This window comes from Dipodomys merriami, unplaced genomic scaffold (assembly GCF_024711535.1).
Source record: "Dipodomys merriami isolate MVZ:Mamm:240054 unplaced genomic scaffold, mDipMer1.0.p SCAF_14, whole genome shotgun sequence".
Lineage (NCBI taxonomy): Eukaryota > Metazoa > Chordata > Mammalia > Rodentia > Heteromyidae > Dipodomys > Dipodomys merriami.
The window spans coordinates 38,484,028-38,505,718 of NW_027202715.1; the positions used below are offsets into that span (position 1 = coordinate 38,484,028).

The window sequence follows — 21,691 nt, forward strand, 5'->3', positions numbered from 1 at the left end:
ACCACCTCATTCATATATATATATATATATATATATATATATATATATATATATACACACACACACATAAATCTACATGAGGAAATTATTTTTCCTTGTATTTTCTTAGTAAATACAATATTTTTCTCTAATATTGTCAATGTGTATCCTATACTTTTTTTGTAATAGTACTAGGACTTGAACTTTGGACCTCTTTTACTTAGCTCTTTTGCTTATGTCTGGTGCTCTACAACACAGCCATGCTCCCATTTCTGGCTTTTTTCTGGTTATATGAAGCTCAGACCCTCTTGGATTTGTCTGCCCAGGCTGGCTTCAAACTGCAGTTCTCAGATCTCAGCCTCTGAACTCTGGGCTTGGGCACTGTCCCTGTGCTCTTCAGCTCAAGGCAAGTACTCTACCGCTTGAGCCACAGCACCACTTACCACTTCCGGTTTTCTAGTGGTTTATTGGAGATAAGAGTCTCATGGACTTTCCTGCCCTGGCTTGCTTTGAACTGTGATCCTCAGATCTCAGCTTTCTGAGAAGCTAGGATTAAAGATGTGAGCCACCGGCGCCCAGCTAGATCTAGGCCTCTTGAGTAGATAGTATTATAAGGGTGAGCCACCAAAACCTGGCTTATACTTAAAAAAAATTACCACCTTTTATATCTTTCCTTAGGTCCTGGAATCTCAAAATATGTCCAGAAACCAAATGAATTAGACATGTACCTGACTGAATGCATGGAAAAGTCCAAAGAAGTGATCCCAAGTTCTCAACATCAGGATACACCTGTTTATCTGGGAGCCACAGCAGGCATGCGGTTACTCAGGTACAGTAGCATGTAGGGACCAAGAGTGGATACTAGTTAGAGGCAGTGCAACTATGAGAGGACCACATTCCCCCCCAACCCATCTACCGCTCAAGTTATACATACTCCAAAGTCCATTCCTAGATAGGAAATTTCAGCAGGTGAGCAATACAATACTCTTTAACTCATAGTATGTACAATGGAAAGACTAGGTAGCTAAAAAACCCTACCAATCTCCCCATGGAAAAGTTGAGAAACATTAATCTCTGAGATTTGAGGCTGAAGATTTAGTCAATCAATATCTGGGAGGAAGATGACTAGAAGAGATCCACAGATGTCCTAAAGCAAATAATCACAGTTTACACATCTTTACTTGTTACCTCTTGGTAGCAGTGTTCTTTGTATACTTGTTCATCCACCCATCCATCCATCCATCCATCCATTCATTGATTCAATATGTGATGAGCTTCTGCTCTGCCCAGAATATGCAGCAGGTGACTGAGCCCTCAAGAAAATATGCTTCCACACAGAATGAATTGTCCTTCAATAGAGGGATGTTTGGAGCTGCTGTGGGAGCTTTTGGCCCTGCCCAGGATGAGAAGCAGCCAGAGAAGGGGATATATGACCTTTATCATGACAGACAACTTGGAGGGAAAGGAACGAGTGCTATTTGCAAACAGACAGCAGTCATCCAGTGGCTGCCTTTTATTAAGCACTTGTGAAGTGTCAGGCACTGTTTGAAGCACTAGGGATTCAGCAGTGAACAAGGCAAATTCCTTGACTTCATGGGGATTGTGTTCAAACGAATGTGCAACGGCAGGGAAATTAAGAAAACCAAGACATAGTCCAGAGGGCTGTATTTCTGCACAGAGAGGAGATAGAGTAATAGTAGCAACTCATGTTTATTGAGCCTCTGCTACATTTTTTTTTTTTTTGTCAGTCATGGGGCTTGAACTCTGGGCCTGGGCGCTGTCCCTGAGCTCTTCAGCTCAAGGCAAGCACTTTACCACTTGAGCCACAGTACCACTTCTGGTTTTCTGATGGTTCATTGGAGATGAGTCTCACAGACTTTCCTGCCCGGGTTTGAACCACAATCCTCAGATCTCAGCCTCCTGCATAGCTAGGATTACAGGCATGAGCTACTGGCACCTGGCAACTGCTACAGTCTTAACACTGTGCCAAACACTTTAATACATACATACTTGTTTAACCATCATAACAACTCTATAAAGTAAGAGTTTTTTTTGTGTGTTCCATCCTGAGGCTTGAATTCAGAACCAAGGCACTGTCCCTGAGCTTATTTTGTTCAAGTCTAGTATTCTACCACTTGAGCCACAGCTCTACTTTCCAGCTTTTCTGGTTAGTGTATTGGAGATAAGAGTCTTATAGACTTTCCTGCCTGGACTGACTAAAAGATACTATATTCAGCTAGAAAAGGGAGCTGTGGCTTACAGATGAGATTCAATACCTGGCAAGTGGCAGGACCCAAGCTGTGAGTCGGTTTCTGAGAAGACAGGGTTCAAATCACAAATGGCCTTGTGGATGGCAGGATGGTTGGGTTTTAACTTGGAGACAATGTGAAGCTATTTAAGGTTGTTACACAATTAGTGTCACTAATAGAGATGTATTAGAGGGGAAGAAAGCTAGCGATAAAGGGAAGGCAGCTAATGGACACCATTCAATGGCAGACAAGAGTTGGCAGGCTGTATTTCCTCACAAGACTCAGTGTTGCATAGCCTAGATCCTGGAAGCAGTTTCATCTGTACTATGACAACCCTGAAAGACTCTTCAGGTCTAAGGGTCTCAAACAGACACAGTAATTGACTGGTTTTCCCAAGGTGGCAGCAGAGGAAGTTGGGTATCTGTCCCCAATCTCTTTCCACTTGTGTTCTACTATAGCCCTAATTAATACCAACAAGTCTAACTTTGTAACCAACTAGGAGCCACCATTAATAGCTAATATAGCACACAGTAGCTCTAGATATGATGAGGCTCCCACCAGAGAATTTTTAAAAGAGCTTTTGATATTTGTAATCCAGGAAACAACAGAGCAAAAATTGTACTACTTTAGGAAGACCAACTTACTCAAGGACAGAAAGAACTGGATCTGGAAAAGGAACAAAAGAGTAACTCTCCCTCATCTTAAAGGGAAGGTTCCTTTGACTGCCATGTGCAGAGATCTCTGTGTGTCTACTTACTTCATTGTGTTATGGTCCACTTCTTGGGGTATTACATGGACAATCTGGCTGAATGGGTAGGTGTCATTTTTAAGACAAAATAGTAACCTTGCCTCCTCTTTTGTGTAGAATGGAAAATGAACAGTCGGCAGAAAGGGTCCTGGCTGCAGTGTCAAGGAGCCTTAGCAACTACCCCTTTGACTTCCAGGGTGCACGGATTATCACTGGCCAAGAGGAAGGTGCCTATGGATGGATTACCATCAACTATCTGCTGGGCAAATTCACTCAGGTAAATACCCACAGCATCCATGAAAGTGGCTCATTGAGGGCCAGTGCCATTGCTATCTCGGAGAAGTATCTGAGTTGCTAGCCAGAATGATGGATGGATGGATGAATGAATGTATTCCCACTTGTGTAAAAGTCACTAGAAGTATACTTGTCTTTTAAGAACTTTTTCTATTAGTGAAGAGTATTGGAGCCTTATCTTCACCTTAGGAGGAGACATGAGGGAAAACAGAATCTATTTTGTTTATAATTAGTTTAACCTTATTAAAATTAAGAATAGCTGAGTGAGGTGGCACACTGTTGTAATACCAATTACTTGGGTAGCTTAGGCAGAAAAACTGTTAGTTCAAGGTCAGCCTGGGTATCATAGCAAGACCTGATCTCCAAAACAAAACCAAAGGAACCAAAAAGAATGATTAGTATCTGTCTCGTGCTGTGTGTCTTGTGCTATGCTGAGCATTATCAGAACAAGAGCATGAGGCAAAATTATTTCTGTTTTAGATCTTAATATTAATAGCCAAAAAGGGTTATTATTCTGCCCAACATCACACATCTCCTGACTTACTGAGTGGAAATTGAGACTTGAGTCAGCTTGCCTTAGGCCCCTTGTTTGTAAGGACGAGTCACAGGGCTTCCAAATTGCTGGGGTCTGGCTATATCTTTGAAGCCCCTCTTTTCTTGCTATTGATTTGATGCTGGAGCCTGCAGTGAGCTTTGCCCCCCACTTCACTGACTTAGGAAATCGCTGAGTGCAAGAAATCCTGTGAAAATCAGGATATCCACAGATTGCTAGACTAGTAACTGTCCTCTCTTTTAGAAATTGAGTTGGCTCAGCTTCATTCCACAAAGTCAGGAAACCTTTGGAGCTCTGGACCTTGGGGGAGCCTCTACACAAATCACTTTTGTACCCCTAAACTACACCGTGGAGTCTCCCGAAAACTCTCTGCAATTTCGTCTTTATGGCAAAGACTACACTGTATACACACACAGCTTCTTGTGCTACGGGAAAGATCAAGCACTCTGGCAGAAACTGGCCAAGGACATTCAGGCAAGTATAACTGAATTCAGACCTGCTCTCTCCACATCTGGTCCTCAGCCCCCACATCCTGTTATTTCCTTTTTCTAATCCAGTAATTGGTCTGAAACTGATTATTGTGCTTTCCAAATCTTTTCAGGCAGGATACCAAACTACATCTGGTCGACCCCTATGAGTTGTCCCATGCAGACATCCCCTCCTGTGTTTGTTTACTGCACTATCTCCAAGGACACGAGTCAGATCCTTTCTTAGGAACTAATTTCTCACCCTGGTGGCAATGATAATAAAAGTTACACATTAGAGCACTGTTCAGAAGAAAGGTTGCCATTTATAAGCTCATCTAGACCAGTCTTAAATCTCTTTCCTATAAATCACAGAAAACAGAGTTGTTAGAAATGACCTGGAGAGGAGGAAGAAAACAAAACCTCAGAACAACACTGAATTTGTTAGTCCATACTTTAGATCTTATTCCCAGATGCCTCTGCATTTTGAAGGCAGCATCGTGAGAGAACCAGGCACACCCTGACTAGCAGACACAGAGAGGGTGTCACATCAGCTTTTCTGTCTTCATGAAAGGACAGCCAGTTCTCTTTCCCACAACTCCACCGCACCCAGCACTCTGGTCCTTAAGATGACCACCATACGAATAGGTGCTGCTGAGTGATGCCCACTGGCCTCAAAGCACCGTGAAGTTTCTTTTCTACAGCTGTCCCTTTTCTTCTTTTGAGGGGTAAAACTCATTTTTATACTTTTGGCTTGAAGGACATAAGGCACTTTTCAGGTCTTGGAGCTTCTGATTGTTTGTTTGGGGAGGAGAGGAAGGGACAGGGTGTAGACCTCTGGCTTATAATTTTGAGATTCTGAGAATTTTCTTTATGTGGCCTGTGTAATTAGGATTATGCATGAAGGGGCAGTCCCAACTAATGGCATTTCTGAACCCAGAATCACTCTATCAACATTCTATAAATATGCTACTACATTGATGTCGGGTACCTCCTCGTCCTCCCCCTCCTCCTCCTCCTCTTCTTTCTTCTTTCTTCTTCTTTCTTTCTTCTTCTTCTTTTTTTGTCGGTTGTGGGGCTTGAACTCTGAGCTTGGGCGCTGTCCCTGCACTCTTCAGCTCAAGGCAAGCACTCTTCTGCTTGATCCACAGCGCCACTTCTACTTTTCTAGTGGTTTATTGGAGGTCTCACAGAAAAGTCTCACAGACTTTCCTGCTTAGGCTGGCTTTGAACCGCAGTCCTCAGATCTCAGCCTCCTGAGTAGCTAGGATTACAGGCGTGAACCATCAGTGCCTGGCTCTATGGTACCACTTCTGAGCCTTTTTTTTTTAAAGAAAAATTATGCTAATAGGAAAAAGAAAATAAAGCAAGACAGGGCTATATGCCAATGATGTTGCTTAAGGCCTTCACATTGACCATATCAGAGTATGTCTTTAGTCCCCAAAATCATTCACACAGGATTCCTTCAAGTAATTTTCCCATTCAGGTTTCAAGTAGCAGAACCATCAGGGACCCATGCTTTCACTCTGGATATGAGAAGACAATGAATGTAAGTGAGGTCTACAAGAGCCCCTGCACCAACAGGCTCCAGAAAATGCTGCCATTTGATCAGTTTCAAATCCAGGGTACTGGAGACTATCAAAAATGCCAGCAAAGTATCCTTGAGCTCTTCAACACCAGTTACTGCCCTTACTCAAGCTGTGCCTTCAATGGGATTTTCTTGCCACCACTCCAAGGGAATTTTGGGGTAAGTCTGTAAAATAATGAGGTATATTGGAGAATGATTTTAGTTGCATGTTGGAGAATATGTTTAAATTATAGGATTTCTTGTTCGCGCTCATAATAACGTTGAGAAAATTCATGGCTGGCTATTTGGCCACACAAGGGTAGCAATTGGGATTACCTTCTCAATTATCTCCTTGACCTTTTTGTGGTGCTAAGATGGCAGCTACTGCTCCAAGCATCACATCTCCCCAAGTAATACCAATGCAGAAATGAAGTGTAGGGTTTGTCTTACACACTTAATTTAATTATGAGAAGGGCCATAGATATTTTCTTAGCCAGAATGTGGTGAATGCACTAAGGTGTGTTACAGGAAAATGGACTAAAATGGTTTAAACATTGTCTCCTGGGAGAAGTGTTTCCTAGGCACCTTAACTTCCTCTATGTGGGTACATTTAGGTTTCTGTAAGCAAGAAGAAGGGCTCTGGGGCAGGGATCATTAGAATCTGCCACAGTGACTTTCCAGATGTCAGGAGGAAAAGCAGCAGTTGGAGCAGCTGAGCATTTTCCTCTTTCAAGACATTTATTTAAAAGTAGAAACACAGGAAATCTCAAGGAAGATTTAAACTCAGAAAACCTCAAGAAAGATTTAAGTCTGAAGGAAGTATTAAAAGTGCAACATGGCATTACATTTTGAAGAGTTGAGAGGTATTTGAACTACAGCTTCAAATTCATTCCTTTCCAATTATGGGAGGACAGACCTCTTGATATAGTAATTCAAATTCCCATATTTTGGTTCTGAGACACCAAGCATTATTGCAATCACAAGGAGTATATTGCAAAATTATCTACTATCTGTTAGGCAGCAATTATTGACTAAGTGTTTATAGATACATAAATTTATTCAAGAAATCATTCAAAGAAATAAAGGCCTTTGTCTGCCTTCATATTCTTTTTCCCTTCTCAAAAATAAAAACAAAACAGCATGGATAAAAGGAGATCCGATTCTAAATACCCCACCAGAGAGCAGCTCTCAGTTCTCAAAAATAAAAACAAAACAGCATGGATAAAAGGAGATCCGATTCTAAATACCCCACCAGAGAGCAGCTCTCAGTTCTCCTGACTCAGTACAGGATCATAGGAAGAGCTGCCTGGAGAGAGCTCAGGATCTACAGTAGTCAAACCTGACCTAATTCCTGATTTTTCTCTTTCTTTCCTTGCTTTCTCTCTCTCTCTCTCTCTCTCTCTCTCTCTCTCTCTCTCTCTCTCTCTCTCTCTCTCTCTCTCTCTCTTCCCCCCTCTCTCTCTCTTCTTGCTTTCCTTCCTTCTCTTCTCTTCTTTTCTCTTCTCTTCTCTTCGTCAGTGTGGGGCTTCAACTCAGGGCCTGGATGGTGTCCTGTCCCTAAGCTCTTTTGCTCAAGGCTAGCACTCTACCACTTTGAGCCACAGCTTCACTTCCAGTTTTCTAGTGGTTAACTAGAGATAAAGAATCTCAAGGACTTTCCTGCCCCGGATGGCTTGGACCCAAGCTCCTCAGATCTCAGCCTCCTGAGTAACTAGGATTATAGTCATGAGCTACCAGGGCCAATCCTAATTCCTAATTTCTTAGGAACTTGGTGAGCTTTTCATTGTCTTGCTGTCTGAAAAAACAGCAGTAGGAAGTGTCATGGGTCTAGGCTTACATTAACCTTAGTGGCAGGTGAAACCTAAAACGTTAGTTGTTGGGGGTGTTTTTTTTTTGTTGTTGTTGTTTTAGTTGCTGTCATGGGGCTTGAACTCAGGGACTGCAGTCCCTGAGCTCTTTTGCTCAAGGCTAGCATTCTACCACTTTGAGCCATAGCTCATCTTCCTGTTTTTGAGTGGTTAATTGGAGATAAGAGTCTCACAGGGACTTTTCTGCCCTGGCTGGCTTCAAACCACTATCCTCGGATCTCAGCCTCCTGAGCAGCTAGGATTGCAGGCATGAACCACTGGTGTGGTGCAAAACTTAGTTCTTCTTCCCAGCAGCCTTCATCCTGTCATTCCTGCAGGAGTTCTCATTGCCAAGTCCTTGGTACTTGTATTTGTACATAGGTATTTGTAACATATAAATCCAGCTTCAGCCGGGCACTGGTGGCTCACACCTGTAATCCTAGCTACACAGGAGGCTGAGATCTGAGGATCACAGTTCAAAGCCAGCCCGGGCAGGAAAGTCTGTGAAACTCTTATTTCCAATAAACCACCAGAAAATGGAAGTAGTGGTATGACTCAAGTGATAGAGCACTAGCCTTGAGCTGAAGAGCTGAGGGACAGCACTCAGGCCCAGAGTTCAAGCCCTGTGACCAACAACAACAAAAAAATCCAGCTTCATTCTTGTAACTTTCAAAATCATTCCCCTGGGTGTTCTAAACCAGAATTTATGATGGGAGGATTTTTGCTCCAACTTTTTGTAAGGTGGAGATCAGGAAGACTGCAATTTGAGGCCAGGGTAGTTTAGTAAGAACTCATCTCAACAGAGAAGCTGGGTTTATGGTGAATAATTATAATGCCAACTTCATAGGAGCTGTAGGTAGGTAAGAGAATGGCTAGTCAAGGCTGCCTTGGGCAAAATCCCGAGTCCCTATCAGAAAAATAAAGCACAAAAGAGCTGGGAGTGTGGCTCAAATAATAGAACACCTGCCTACCAAGCCTGAGCCCTAGATTCAAACCCTAATACCACAAAAGCAAACCCTGCCAAATAAAAAAAATCTTGGCAATACTCTCATCAGTTTGGCCATGTGTAGCCATAGTTACCAGATATAATCAAATGTAGGCAAAATAGAAACACCAAAAAGGAAGAAGGAACATCTGTTGGGAATTACTTATGGAGTAACTTCGGAATTATTTTTTAAGACCACATTGCATCATTTATACAAACAGCACAGGCCAGAAAGAAATTCAGTAAGGAACTAGAACATTTAAAGTGTATTTGTTTACATACATGTAATACATCTGACCACTGAGCAACACAGAGGTTAGGGAAGCTGATTTCACTTGAAAGCAAAAATCCATGTATAGCTTTTTTTTTTTTTTTTGTCAGTTGTGGGGCTTGAACTCTGGGCCTGGGCGCTGTCCCTGTGCTCTTCAGCTCAAGGCAAGCGCTCTACCGCTTGAGCCACAGCGCCACTACCAGTTTCCTAGTGGTTTATTGGAGATAAGAGTCTCATGGACTTTCCTGCCCAGGCTGGCTTTGAACCATTATCCTCAGATCTCAGCCTCCTGAGTAGCTAGGATTACAAGCATGAGCCACTGGCGCCCGGCACCATACATAACTTTTTAATACTGGGAATAGAACTCTGAACTCTACACATGCTGGGCAGGTGTTCTGCTTTATCCATGCCCTTAGCCATTTTATTTTTGTTTTTGATATAAAATCTTGCTGACTTTGTCCAGGCTGGCCTCAACTCCTAATTTTCCTCCTCTGCTTCCTTAATTGTGATTACAGGCATATACTACCACACTCAACTCCCTACATACAGCTTTCTAAAAAAAAACCCAAAAGAACCCACAAATAGGGCCTTTATTAACAGGTACTTGCAGTTTGTCTTTTATTTTGTTTGGCTTTTTTGGGGGGGTTCCTGGGGAATGGAGTCAATATCAGGACTGGCAGATGCTAGATAAGCGTTCCATCACTGAGCCTATATCCCCCAGCCTCTCTTTTGAAAATGTTTATTGTTTTTCATTTTATTTTATATATTATTTGTTGTTGTTATTTAATTAGTGTACAAATTCAACATGTTCAAGCCCTTTAAAAAAGTGTTTGTTTGTTTGAGTCAGGGCATAAATAATTTGAACAGGCTAACCCTGAACTTGGTGATCTTCCTGCCTCAGCCTTCAGAGTAGCAATAATTACAAGTACCATGCTCAGCTTTTCCTCCTTCCTCTCTTCCTCCTTTATCAGATAATTTAAAATCTGGGACTATAGTTGTATAACAACACACTGAGATAGGATTTAACAGATTTCAGGGTAGATAGAAGGAAAGAGTTAAATACTCTTTAAATAACCTTCCATAAAATCTTACCTTAACCAGATATAAAAGTGAAATCATTAAAAGGATATTGAAGCTTGGCGCAGGTAGCTCATGCCTGTAATCCTAGCTACTCAGGAGGTTAAGATCTGAAGACTGCGGTTCAAAGCTAGCCCAGGCAGGAAGTTACCTGAAACTCTTATCTCCAATAAACCACCAGAAAACCGGAAGTGGCGCTGTAGCTCAAGTGGTAGAATGCTAGCCTTGAGCTGAAGAGCTGAGGGACAGCGCTCAAGCCCAGAGTTCTAGCCCCACGACTGAAAAAAAAAATACTGAGAAAAACCCGTTTAAAAATTTTTGTCATTACCAAAAAGATATCCTTAGTTAAAATAATCAAAACCACATGCTATATTAATAATGCAGATAGTTCTAGTTATCTGGTCAATGGGCAAAAGAATAGCATTTGAGGTTTTCAAGTCTAATCTTTTGAACTGAGGGCCCTGTGCTTGCTAAACAGTCTACCACATAAGCCACGCCTCCATCCCCTTTGTGCAGATGAGGCTCAGGGATCTCTGAGGTTCCTGGTACTGATCAAACCTGAATCCTCCAAAATGTAATTACTATTCATATAGACTGTCATTCCAGAAGCCTTACCTGTACCATACTTAACACATATTTACATTATCTGTATTGTACACAGTGGAAATACATAAGAACCATAAAAGATCACTATGTACTGTAATATGCAATGTACTAGAGAAATGAAATTGCTCATGTGGATATCAGATGTGTAACATGTATTTTAATCAGAGATTCACCACACTTGAGCTCACATAACAGCAAAATGGAGGTACTGTGAAAGAAACCACCACAGTGACGTAGTATGGGCTACAGTGTATTTGTGGAATTGTGATTTAATGCTGCTCTTTCTTACCATTCTTTTGACTGAATGATATCATGTATCATATGTAAATCTTGGTTTACATACATTTTGACTTTTTAATTTTTATAAAAGACTATGTATTAATGGTAGTAAATAGACTAAAAATCTATATTGCTTTAACCACCAAAAAGTTATCATCACATGGTAAGTGGCTCATAAATATTTTGCCTTCAGGTTAAAGTTGCTATAGAGGTCGGGCATCCTTAATGTCAAATCAAAATGCCCTGAAATTGGAAACTCTGGCAAGATCCAGATTTCAGATTGCTATTGTTTAGATGTAGAAAATAGTAATGTAGATTTTTTAAACTTTTTTTAGATGGAGTCTAATTCGTCAAGGCAGCACTTGAACTCTTGGGATCAAGAGATCTTCCTCCCTTAACTTCCAAATTATCTAGAACTATAGTTGTATAACAACACACTGAGATAGGTTTTAATAGATTTCAGAGTAGCTAGAAGAAAAGAGTCTTATACTCTTTAAATAACTTTCTATAAATACTGTCTAAACTAGAAACTGAAAGATGAGAAACTGACTTGTTATTTTCAGTACTGAGGCTTGAACTCAGGACCTTACTAGGTGAGTGGTATACTGCTGAGTCATACCTCCAACCCTTTCCTGCCGGTTATTTTTCAGATAAGGTCTAGTTTCCTGTCCCTGTATATGCCTGGACATGGTCCAACTAGTTTATAGACTAGTTTATGTAACTAGAATAACAGGTCTATACCACCATGCTCAACTCTTAATTGAGAAGTCTGGTAAATGCTCTGCCCAGGCTGGCTTTGAACAGAGATTCTCTCAATCTCAACCTCCCTGTTGCTATAATTAAGTATGAGCTACTGACTTCTGACTTTTTAAAGCTATGCTTCCTGGGGCTGGGAAGGTGGCTCAGTGGTAGAGTGCTTGCCTTATATGCATGAGGCCCTGGGTTTGATTCCTCAGCACCAGAAAACAGAAAAGTCTGAAGTGGCACTGTGGTAGAGCGCTAACCTTGAGCTCAAGAACTCAGGGACAGTGCCCAGGCCTACAGTTCAAGCCCCATGACTGAAAAAACAAACAAACAAACAAAAGCTATGCTTCCTGAAGATTAGAGTGTTTCTATCCTAATTTGTTACTCAAATGTAGACCCATAGGATGTAGATACCAAGTAAAATATTATAAAGAAAAATACTATAATATTGATTCCTAGTTTGGGAATTAAGGGACAGTTCACAGATTTAGGACAGTATCCTATCGATAGTTAAAACAAACTCAGGAATTCCTAAAATGGAGTCAGCATTCTCAAGAATTGGTTTTGCGTCCATTCTGGCAAAAGAAAATCCCTGGCTTCAGTTCCTGAAGCCTAAGAGCAAGACCAGAATAGTGGGGTTTCCCCCCACCTCATTAAAGTGTCTTCCAGGGGCTGGGAAGGTGGCTCAGTGGTAGAGTGCTTGCCTTGCATGACTGAGGCCCTGGGTTCGATTCCCAGCACCACATAAGCAAAAAGAAAAAAGCCGGAAGTGGCGCTATGGCTCAAGTGGTAGAGCGCTAGCCTTGAGCTGAAGAGCTGAGGGACAGCGCCCAGGCCCAGAGTTCAGGCCTCACGACCGGACCCAAAAAAAAAAAAAAAAAGTGTCTTCCAGCCACAGGCATAAACTTGGTGATGTGATCCTCAACTATGGGAGTTTGAGAAATGTTGCTGCTTGGGGTAAAGGAGGAGACTTTTTGTTTGCTTTTGGTTTTTGTCATTTGGGATCATTCTTGGAATTAAAAAAGGAAAGCATTATAACTAAGATTAAGGTTACTTTCTAAATATACATAAACCAAGGGGGGGAGGGGGAAGAACCTAAACCCTGCCATCAGTCTATCAACACTATTTTCCTAGTTTGAATTCCAATCTGTATGTATAAACAGTAGTCCATGACAGAAGAGATATTCCCAGAGAAATTGACCTTAGATACTAAACCAGACTGTGGCAGATTTCTGAAAAACTTTCAGCTGACAGGCTGATGGAATGAGAAAATGAATTCATGTGAATGTGAATGAACTGAGTGATCAAGGGAAGATAACGATCTTTATTCTGAAGTACAGCAAGAAAGATGAACATACCCAGCTCACTCAGCAGCGTTTCCCCTTGGCTCTATGAAGGGAGGGGATATGTCAGCTGTGTGGTTTGGAAAAGGACCTTGATTAAAATTTAAAAAAAAACTGTAACAAGATCATGTTTCTTCTGTGACTACAGATGCTTCACTTAATATTTCTAAGTGCTGTCCATACCTTTTGATTTGACCCTTGGGAAATGATTTAACACAACTTAGGTTGTTTTTAATTCCTTTATGAATCAATGTCGCTTTGGGTTAACTTTCTGACCTTGTTCTTTTGGAAACCTTTAATGAAATGTCAACTACATTGCCAGACAACTGTTTAGATCTGAAATAGGGGAGAAATCATGCCAAAAAAAGGAAAATAGAAATATTTACAGTTATTAATTTTATTAACTATTTACTTACTACACATGAGATGTGTGTGTGTGTGTTGTTGATACCTTTTCAATCTGGCTGGCATTGTACCACTTAAACCATTTCACTGTAGTGTGTGTGGGGGGGGGATATGGTTTAAAAACAAAACAAACAATAAAAAACTCACAGTGTCTTTTGAGAAACTTCCACTGGGCTTTTCACTGGAATTGAAGCATACAGATGCTATAGTAGTGAATTGCCAGTGGAGGGTTTCTTTGCTATTTTCAGAGCCAAAATTGAGCCCCCCAAAGGACCAAGTCAATGTTCCTGTGTGTTAGGCACAGCCTAAAACTGTGGGTGTTTCTACCGCAGGCATTTTCAGCTTTCTATTTTGTGATGGATTTTTTAAACTTAACATCGGACAAAGTGTCCTCTGAGGAACAGATGATTGAGATAATGGGAAATTTCTGCTCTAAGTCCTGGGAGGAGGTAAGTAACTAGAAACAGAAACTGTCAATTGCTGTCACTACTGGGGAGGTTATGAATCTGTTCTTAACTTCATCCAGGTTTGACTAATATCCAGTAAATGTGTTAGAGAAATCCAGTGGTGGAGTAAAGAATGAATTTATCCACATTTCTTGGTGTTTCTCACTTTATATGAAGTCCTTTAATAGGCTCTACTGACATACAGTTAGCAGTTCATCTCTACCTCAATCACTGCTTTTTCAACCTTGATGTTATGCATTTCATCATGGACCCAAGTTGGCTGATGTGGCCCTTTTGTCTGAAATCATGAGTAGAACCAGATACTGTGTATAGAAAAGGCTATGCCAGAAGCCCCATATCTCAGTATTCCCTTCTTTTTTATTTTTATTTTTTATTTTGTTGGTCGTGGGGCTTGGGCGCTGTCCCTGAGCTCTTCAGCTCAAGGCTAGCGTTCTACCACTTGAGGCACAGTGCCACTTCCCATTTTCTGGTGGTTTATTAGAGATAAGAGTTTCACAGACTTTTCCTGCCTGGGCTGGCTTCGAACCTCTGTCCTCAGATCTCAGCCTCCTGAGTAGCTAGAATTATAAGTGTGAGCCACCGGTGTGTGGCTGTTTAGAATGCTTTTAACACGTCCATTGTGTACAATTCATCTTGTTCAGTGATGCCCCTGCCATTACTGCCCTCATCTAACCCATCCCCACTCATCTCAGGTTTCCTAGTTTTATTTTCACATATATCCATTAAATATTATGACTACATTCACCTACCATTCCTCTCTCCATTCATCCACCCTGTTCACTCAGCCCTACCACCCTCATATGTTTTAGCTTCCAGATATTTATCTTGTTAACCTGTTAATTGCTCAAAGGGGTTACATTATGGAAACCCATCCCTACCATACTTTAGTCAGTTTGACAAACATGGAAAGTCTTTCTGTCTCCTGGTGTCTTCTTCAATCTCTCTCTTCAAAGATTTATAGTTTTCATTATAGAGGTCCTTGGTTAGGTTTATTTCTTGGTGGGTTTGTTTTGTTTTGTTGTTGTTTTTAGGTTACTGTGAATGGTATTATTCTTCTAATGTCCTTCTCCATCTCATTGTTGATAGAAAGCTGATTTTTGTGTGATAATTCTATATCTTGCTACTTTGCCGAAGGTGCTTATCAAGTCTAGGAGTTTTTAGGGTGGAATCTATGTCCTTCTAGACATAGAATCACATCATCTGCAAATAGAGGTAGTTTGACTTCTTCCTTTCCTATTTGGATCCCTTTTGTTGCTTTCTCTTGTCTTACTGATCTGCTAGCAATTGCAGTATTTATACTATTGCCCTTGCTTTTTTAAAACGTCTTTTACTTTCATTTTTGGCTGATACATAATAACTATGTTTTCATGTGGTAGAGTGTGATATTTTCAACATATGTACATATGCTACACTTGAGTCATAGCTCCACTTCTGACTTTTTTGGTAATTAAATGGAAATTAGAGTCTCCTGAACTTAGCTGCCCAGCCTAACTTCAAACCAAGGTCCTCAGTTCTGAGTGGCTAAGATTACAATTCTGAGTCACCAGCACCTGGCTGTACTATTTTTAAAATGGCTGTACTGATTTGCGTTCCTATTACCAGCATGTAAGGGTTCTTTTTTCTCTATATCCTCACTAACATGTTACCTTTTATCTTGTTGTTAGTGTTTTATGTGTTGCTGAGGATTGAATGCAGGGCTTTATGTGTTAGCCAAGTGTTCTACCACTAAGCTGCCCATGCAGTGTTCTTTTTTTTTTTTTTAAGTTTTTATTAGCATATATTTGTACAAAATCAGTTGCACTGTGACATTTTCATGCATACATGCAAAGTACGTTAATCATAATAATTCCTCTATTTCTTTCCCTTCCTTTCCCCTGTGTACTTTCTTCTTCCCAAGTTAGTTCTTCGGTCTACTTCCATGCCATTTTTAACTGAAAAAAAAGAGACTTTATTTCTTATTAATATAGTTTCATGCCATTTTAAAAACTTAGATTCTGCATATGAGAAGAAACATGAGGTATTCATATTCCTATGTTTGGCCTCACAGTTAACATAAAAATATCCAGTTACATCCATAATTCTTTTTTTTCTTTCTTTTTTTTCTCTTTTTGGTCGGTCATGGGTCTTGAACTCAGGACTTGGGCACTGTCCCTGAGCAATCTTGCTCAAAGCTAGTGTTCTATCACTTTGAGCCAAAGCTCCACATCTGGATTTCTGGTGGTTAATTGGAGATGAGTCTCTCAGACTTTCCTGCCCAGGCTAGCTTTGAACTGTGATCCTTAGAATTCAGCCTTCTGAGTAGCTAAGATTGCAGGCATGAGCCACCAGTAGTTGGCAAATTTATTGTTTCTGTGGTTGAGTAACACTCTGTCCAAATTTGGTTGTTGTCTTAATGAAAACCAATCTGATTGAAGTGAGATAAAAATGTGTCATTTTAATTTACATTTCCTTTATGACTAAAGATGTTGAACATTTCTTCATGTATTTATTGACCATTTGTAATTGGCCATATTGTTGCTTTGTAGTAATGGAAACTGAACCCAGGGCCTTGCATATGCGAAGCAAGTGCTTTCCCACCAAGCTAAGTACTTAGCCAGTAAAATGTTTCCAGAGCTGAATGTGTTTCTCAGACTGTACTGTGCACATGAATCACCAAAGAATCATCAGAAAGTGCAAATTTTGAGTGACTGGGGTGAGAACTAACATGCTCTTTGAGAATGTTGCTGTCAGTACACATACTAAACTAAGTGTGTGGTAAGGGTTTTTTTGGACATTATTCCCTTAAGATGTTTATAGAGGCTCTTAGCCAAAGAATCTGATGAAGAATATATAGGAAACACTGACTAAAAATTAACAGACTCTTCTCATATACAGTATTTATAAAATTATATAATACATTAACATATTAAATAGAATAATATTCTGTTCATATTAAATATTAATATTCTAATAATATTAAAATATCAAGTTTAGGGGATGAAAAAGATACTGAAATTAACTGCTTTAAAACATACTATACCACAGGAACAACTTTTTTCCTAGATCATGTATTTATTAACATATAGAGCTCTAGGAATAAAGTGCTTCTGTACAATACCATAAACTGAAAAACATTGTAGCACCCACTGTAGTATAGCACCATCCCCAATGCTTCTGGGAAAGCTAACCCTCAAGCCCACATGATCCTTCTCAGGTCTAGTAGTAACAAAGAAAGCTATAGAGAGCTCCTTTTGTGCAGGTATGATATTTCCTTCATTTCACTTCTAGGTAAAGACATCTTTTCCTGAAATAAAGGAGAAATACCTGAGTGAATACTGCTTTTCTGGGGCCTACATCCTCTCCCTTCTTCTGCAAGGCTATCATTTTACAAATGATTCCTGGGAGCAAATTCATTTTATGGGCAAGGTAATTTGAGCACCTGTTGGATGTGTGGAGGTTGGGTGGTGTTGATTGTAGCAGCTTTGGGCTCGAAAAAGATGGGAGTCAGTGTGATGGAAGTTTGGCCCCAATATCCTGTTTTGTCATTCCACCTCTGATCCAAACTGGAATTCTGTTTCACACTCTTCTGGAAATATCACCCAGCTATGGGCCTGAAGGGGAGCTGACTACATTCTCTGTTGCCTTTCTTCCCATAGTACAATGGCTAATTCTCATAAAGACTGAGATACTAAAGCAATGTAACAGCACTTCCAAACTTCAGACTCCCACGGCCCCCCTCCCTAGACCCCTTCTTCAATTCAGGAAAAGACCATCATATTTTCTTATAAGGAATGAACTCTTTGTTGGTTGTTGCTTCAAAGCTGACCAACCTGAAAGCTCTGAGTGAAGGAAGAGACTGAATGGCTATGAAAGAGGCAGTTACTTAGAAACCAGGCTTAGCAGAAGCCCTTGAAGAAGCAAAATCCCTGCTGTGCTTTACTGCAGTGCCACCTGCAGGTATTCAGAAACAGATACACATCAGGTGTGGGACTTAAGCTTGATGAAAGTATCAAGGGCAGTGTTTTTAAGCCTGTATACACTAATGGCAAAAATACTTTGTCCCCTTCTAAAATGTGATTTCAAGCAAAAGAAAGTATTGACGCATTACAAATTACTAATTCCTAATACTGGTAGGGGTTTGGAGGAAAGAAGAATGTCCACATAGTTTTAGTCCGAGTATAAATTAATACAGTCTTTTGGGAGATTGACAGTATGTGCTAAGAGTCTAAAAGTGGATACATCATTTCCAATTTTCTATGATTTTTTTTTGGGGGTCTGGTCGTGGGGCCTGAACTCTGGGCCTGGGCGCTGTCCCTCAGCTCTTCAGCTCAAGGCCAGCACACTACCACTTGAGCCACAGCACCACTTCCGGCTTTTTTTTTTCTGCTTATGTGGTGCTGAGGAATCGAACCCAGGGCCTCATGCATGCAAGGCAAGCTCTCTACCACTGAGCCACCTTCCCAGCCCTTTTCTATGATTTTTAAATCCTAAAATGGCATAGAAATATCTGGAGACATGAAGATAGTAATAAATGAATTCTACAGAAAACTTAATTCCCATATTTTTTATGCTCAGAGAGAATTAAAAGGTATGTCACAAAATGGTAACAGAAACAACTTCTGAGTGGTGAGATAAGGGTGGTTTAAATTTTCTTTTTTAAGCTTAATTCCACTTTTTTAATTTGCATTTTCTACTATAACCATGCACAACTCACATAACTAACCACTTCCAAAATTAAGACCAGTTATTTTCCAGTCAGCTCTCAGATGATTGGAAATTATTCCTAGGCACCTGGCAGGGTCAGAATATATCTTATAACTTAAGAATCCTTTTTTTCCTGCATATAGAGCTATCCAGCTTCCATAAAGTAATATTAACTTGTTGGTTTTATTACACAGATTTTCCCAGATTGTCCTCTCCTAGATTTTCCCTAGTAAAGCCCAGCCCAGGCCTGGCAAAGATGTTAAAAGAATAGGACAGGATAGAACAATCATTTCCTCATCCTTTGTCTGCTTCCTGTCACCTCCTATGCCCACCCTATTGGTGTAAACAAGAAAGCAAGAAAGCAAAGATCTATTTGATTAAGTCCTTCCAGGTAGAATCCATTTACCATATTCCTTTCTGAACTTTGGAACTAAGTAGTGAAAATCCAAACTCTCATTCAGTCATATGCTGCCATTTTCCTCACAACCAGATCCTAGCATAGAATATAACCTGTATTTTGAGAACAGGGTGCTTACTATCCTTCAGGTGTTCTGGATAGGGTTGTATATAACCTAGACTAGCTTCTTAACCACAAATAGCTAATTTTTCACTCTTTGCAGGTCGAGGGTAGCAACGCCGGCTGGACTTTGGGCTACATGCTGAATCTGACCAACATGATCCCAGCTGAGCAACCATCATCTGCACGTCTCCCACATTCCACTTACATCTTCCTCATGGTCCTCTTCTCCCTGATCCTGGTTGCAGTGTTCATCACAGGCATATTTATCTGTAACAAGCCTTCCTACTTCTGGAAAGAAATGGTATAGCACGAGCAGCTGAAATCTGCTATCTGGAATAAGTAACAACAACAACAACAATAACTTGTCCAAGGAGCACTTCCTTCCAGGCAGCAGAATGCAAGATTATCCTTCCCTGATTTCCAGGGCCAATCTAGACCAGCCTGAGGCTTCCTTCGTTTTTGCTGAAGCCTTTTCTTGGGAAGTGTTTTACAACCCCTGCCTCATGAGCCTCCTGGCAGATAACTGTATCTTGTCTGTCTTTCCCAGTCACCTCTTTCTCTGTTGTACTTTATTCTTGTATAGGTTATAAAGACCTGCCACCTTTCATGATGTTTGCTTTATAAACGAACAATACTGACTGAACAATACTGAAGTAAGAGTTCTGAGTCCCATGCCAGGAAGCAGAGGTAGTTAAAAGAACCTCAGAAACTGGCTCACTCAGAATCTTTATGAATCTCTTCCTTCCTCATTCCTTCTTACAAAAAAAAAAAAGCCATATAATGCCTTTGGAAAGAACAGACATAAATCCCATTCTCAGTCTTAGCCAAAGAATTTTGCAAGGAAATATACATTTGTGCATCTAATACAATTGTTAATCCCCTTAAAATTGGTATACCAGTTAATTATAATTTCCTGGGTGAGGCCAGGATGCTACCAGGTAGAACACTTGGACCAGAGATTTTTTTTTTTTAAGTCAGATGAACATACGAATATTTAGATGTAAGAGAATATTAAGTGTAGATGTTAGGAAGAAAAATTCAGTCATGACTCAGGGTCAGGAAAAATACAACCTCCAATGCAATCTTTCAAGTTTTGTTTTTACTATCTTAAAAATACACATAACCTAAATATCACTATCCTATCATTCAAATCAGTACACTGAGTAGCATTTAGCATATTTACAATGTTTTGCAGATATCACTCTTTTGCTTCATAACACTTATTCACCAAGTAGTTGGCTATCACAAAACTTTCAGCTGACAGCTAATGTGCTAATGCATTCTACTACAAAGATGGTTCACTGAATTTTAAAGCCATGCCACATTTATCATCCTAAGATTTAATTTAGTGAGAGTATGGCATTAGGGTGGAGGGGCATGCTTTTCTCCTGTGCCGGGAACCAAGTCTGAAGGTGGTGTTCTCATCTCTGTTATACAAGCATGAGCTTCATTTACTTCATAGAATGTTTTGTGGAGAAATGGCTATGGAATTTCATGGAAACAAGAAGAGACCCTACCCTTTCCTTTAAGGATAGCTACAAGTAACCTGTTGAGCAGGATTGAGTGGTAGTATCATTCACACCTTATCCCAGGCAACCTGTCCATTTCTGGATCCAAGGACTGACTGTTGAGCCGATGCAGAAAGAAAGCAAGCTCTCCTACAAACTAAAAGCCAAATGTCCCTGTATCTCTTGAACGATCAAGCCATTTTTTTTTATAAAGCTGGTGAATATAAACTTATTAAAGCTGTGTGCAGTGATTTTTTTCTGATATCACACCTGAATTTACTGGACCTTATGATTAAGAATTAGAGACCAAATTAAGAAATATTCAAACTTTCCTGCTGGTGGTGTTGGCCATATTGTTTGTGTGTATGTGCCAGTCTTGGGCTTGGGCACTGTTCCTGAGCTTTTGGGCTTGAGGCTAACATACTACCTTTTGAGCCTCAGATGCACTTCCAGTTTTTTGGTGGCTTTGAACCTGATCCTCAGATCTCATCCTCTCAACCTTCTGAGTAGCTAGGATTACAGAAGTACTCATCTTCAGCAAAAATGCTCAGGGACAGCACCCAATTGCTGACTCAAAGCCCTAGGACCAGAACCAAAAATAAAATGCCTTGTAGGAATATCAAAAGCCCAAAAGGGGTCAAGTGATAGAGCAACCTGCCTAGCAAGCACACAAACACACTTGCTAGCAAGTTTCCTAACTTCATCTTTGTTTAATATCCCAGAATAAGTATCACAACACTTGATATTTAACTCATTTTATAAAACTTGAAACAAGAACAGGGGCAAAAAACACAACAAAAAAGTGGTCTCATTTATTTATTTTAATAAACATAGGTAAGCATGTCAAATACCCTAACACTCGAAAACATATTTTTAGCCCAGCATGAGGGCACATGACTCAGGAGGCTGACATCCTGAGGATGGCGAAACCAGCCTGGGTTTCAAATTCCTGAGAAAATTTCTGAGACTCCCATCTACAAAATAACGAGCAAAAGTCGGGCTGGGGACGTAACTCAAATGATAGAGCATAACCTGAGCAAGCAGGGGCCCTGAGTTCAAACCCCAGTACTAATAATAAATTTGTTGCATGAATAACAAGCTC

At 40.4% G+C, this 21,691-nt stretch overlaps 1 protein-coding gene across 5 annotated transcripts in view; it reads left to right on the plus strand.

Annotated features, from left to right (window-relative positions):
* The window catches only part of LOC138826167 (ectonucleoside triphosphate diphosphohydrolase 1-like), a 96,326-nt gene extending 75,500 nt beyond the window's left edge, over positions 1–20,826 (plus strand). For all 5 annotated transcript variants that reach the window (XM_070021306.1, XM_070021302.1, XM_070021303.1 and 2 more), the window contains 7 exons: positions 658–808; positions 3,094–3,253; positions 4,067–4,297; positions 5,774–6,034; positions 13,744–13,860; positions 17,146–17,283; positions 19,182–20,826. In XM_070021306.1, the coding sequence (XP_069877407.1) occupies positions 658–808; positions 3,094–3,253; positions 4,067–4,297; positions 5,774–6,034; positions 13,744–13,860; positions 17,146–17,283; positions 19,182–19,388 (1,265 nt within the window). In that variant the 3' untranslated portion in view covers positions 19,389–20,826. The remainder of the gene's footprint in view (positions 1–657; positions 809–3,093; positions 3,254–4,066; positions 4,298–5,773; positions 6,035–13,743; positions 13,861–17,145; positions 17,284–19,181) is intronic.
* The last annotated feature ends 865 nt before the right edge of the window (positions 20,827–21,691 follow it).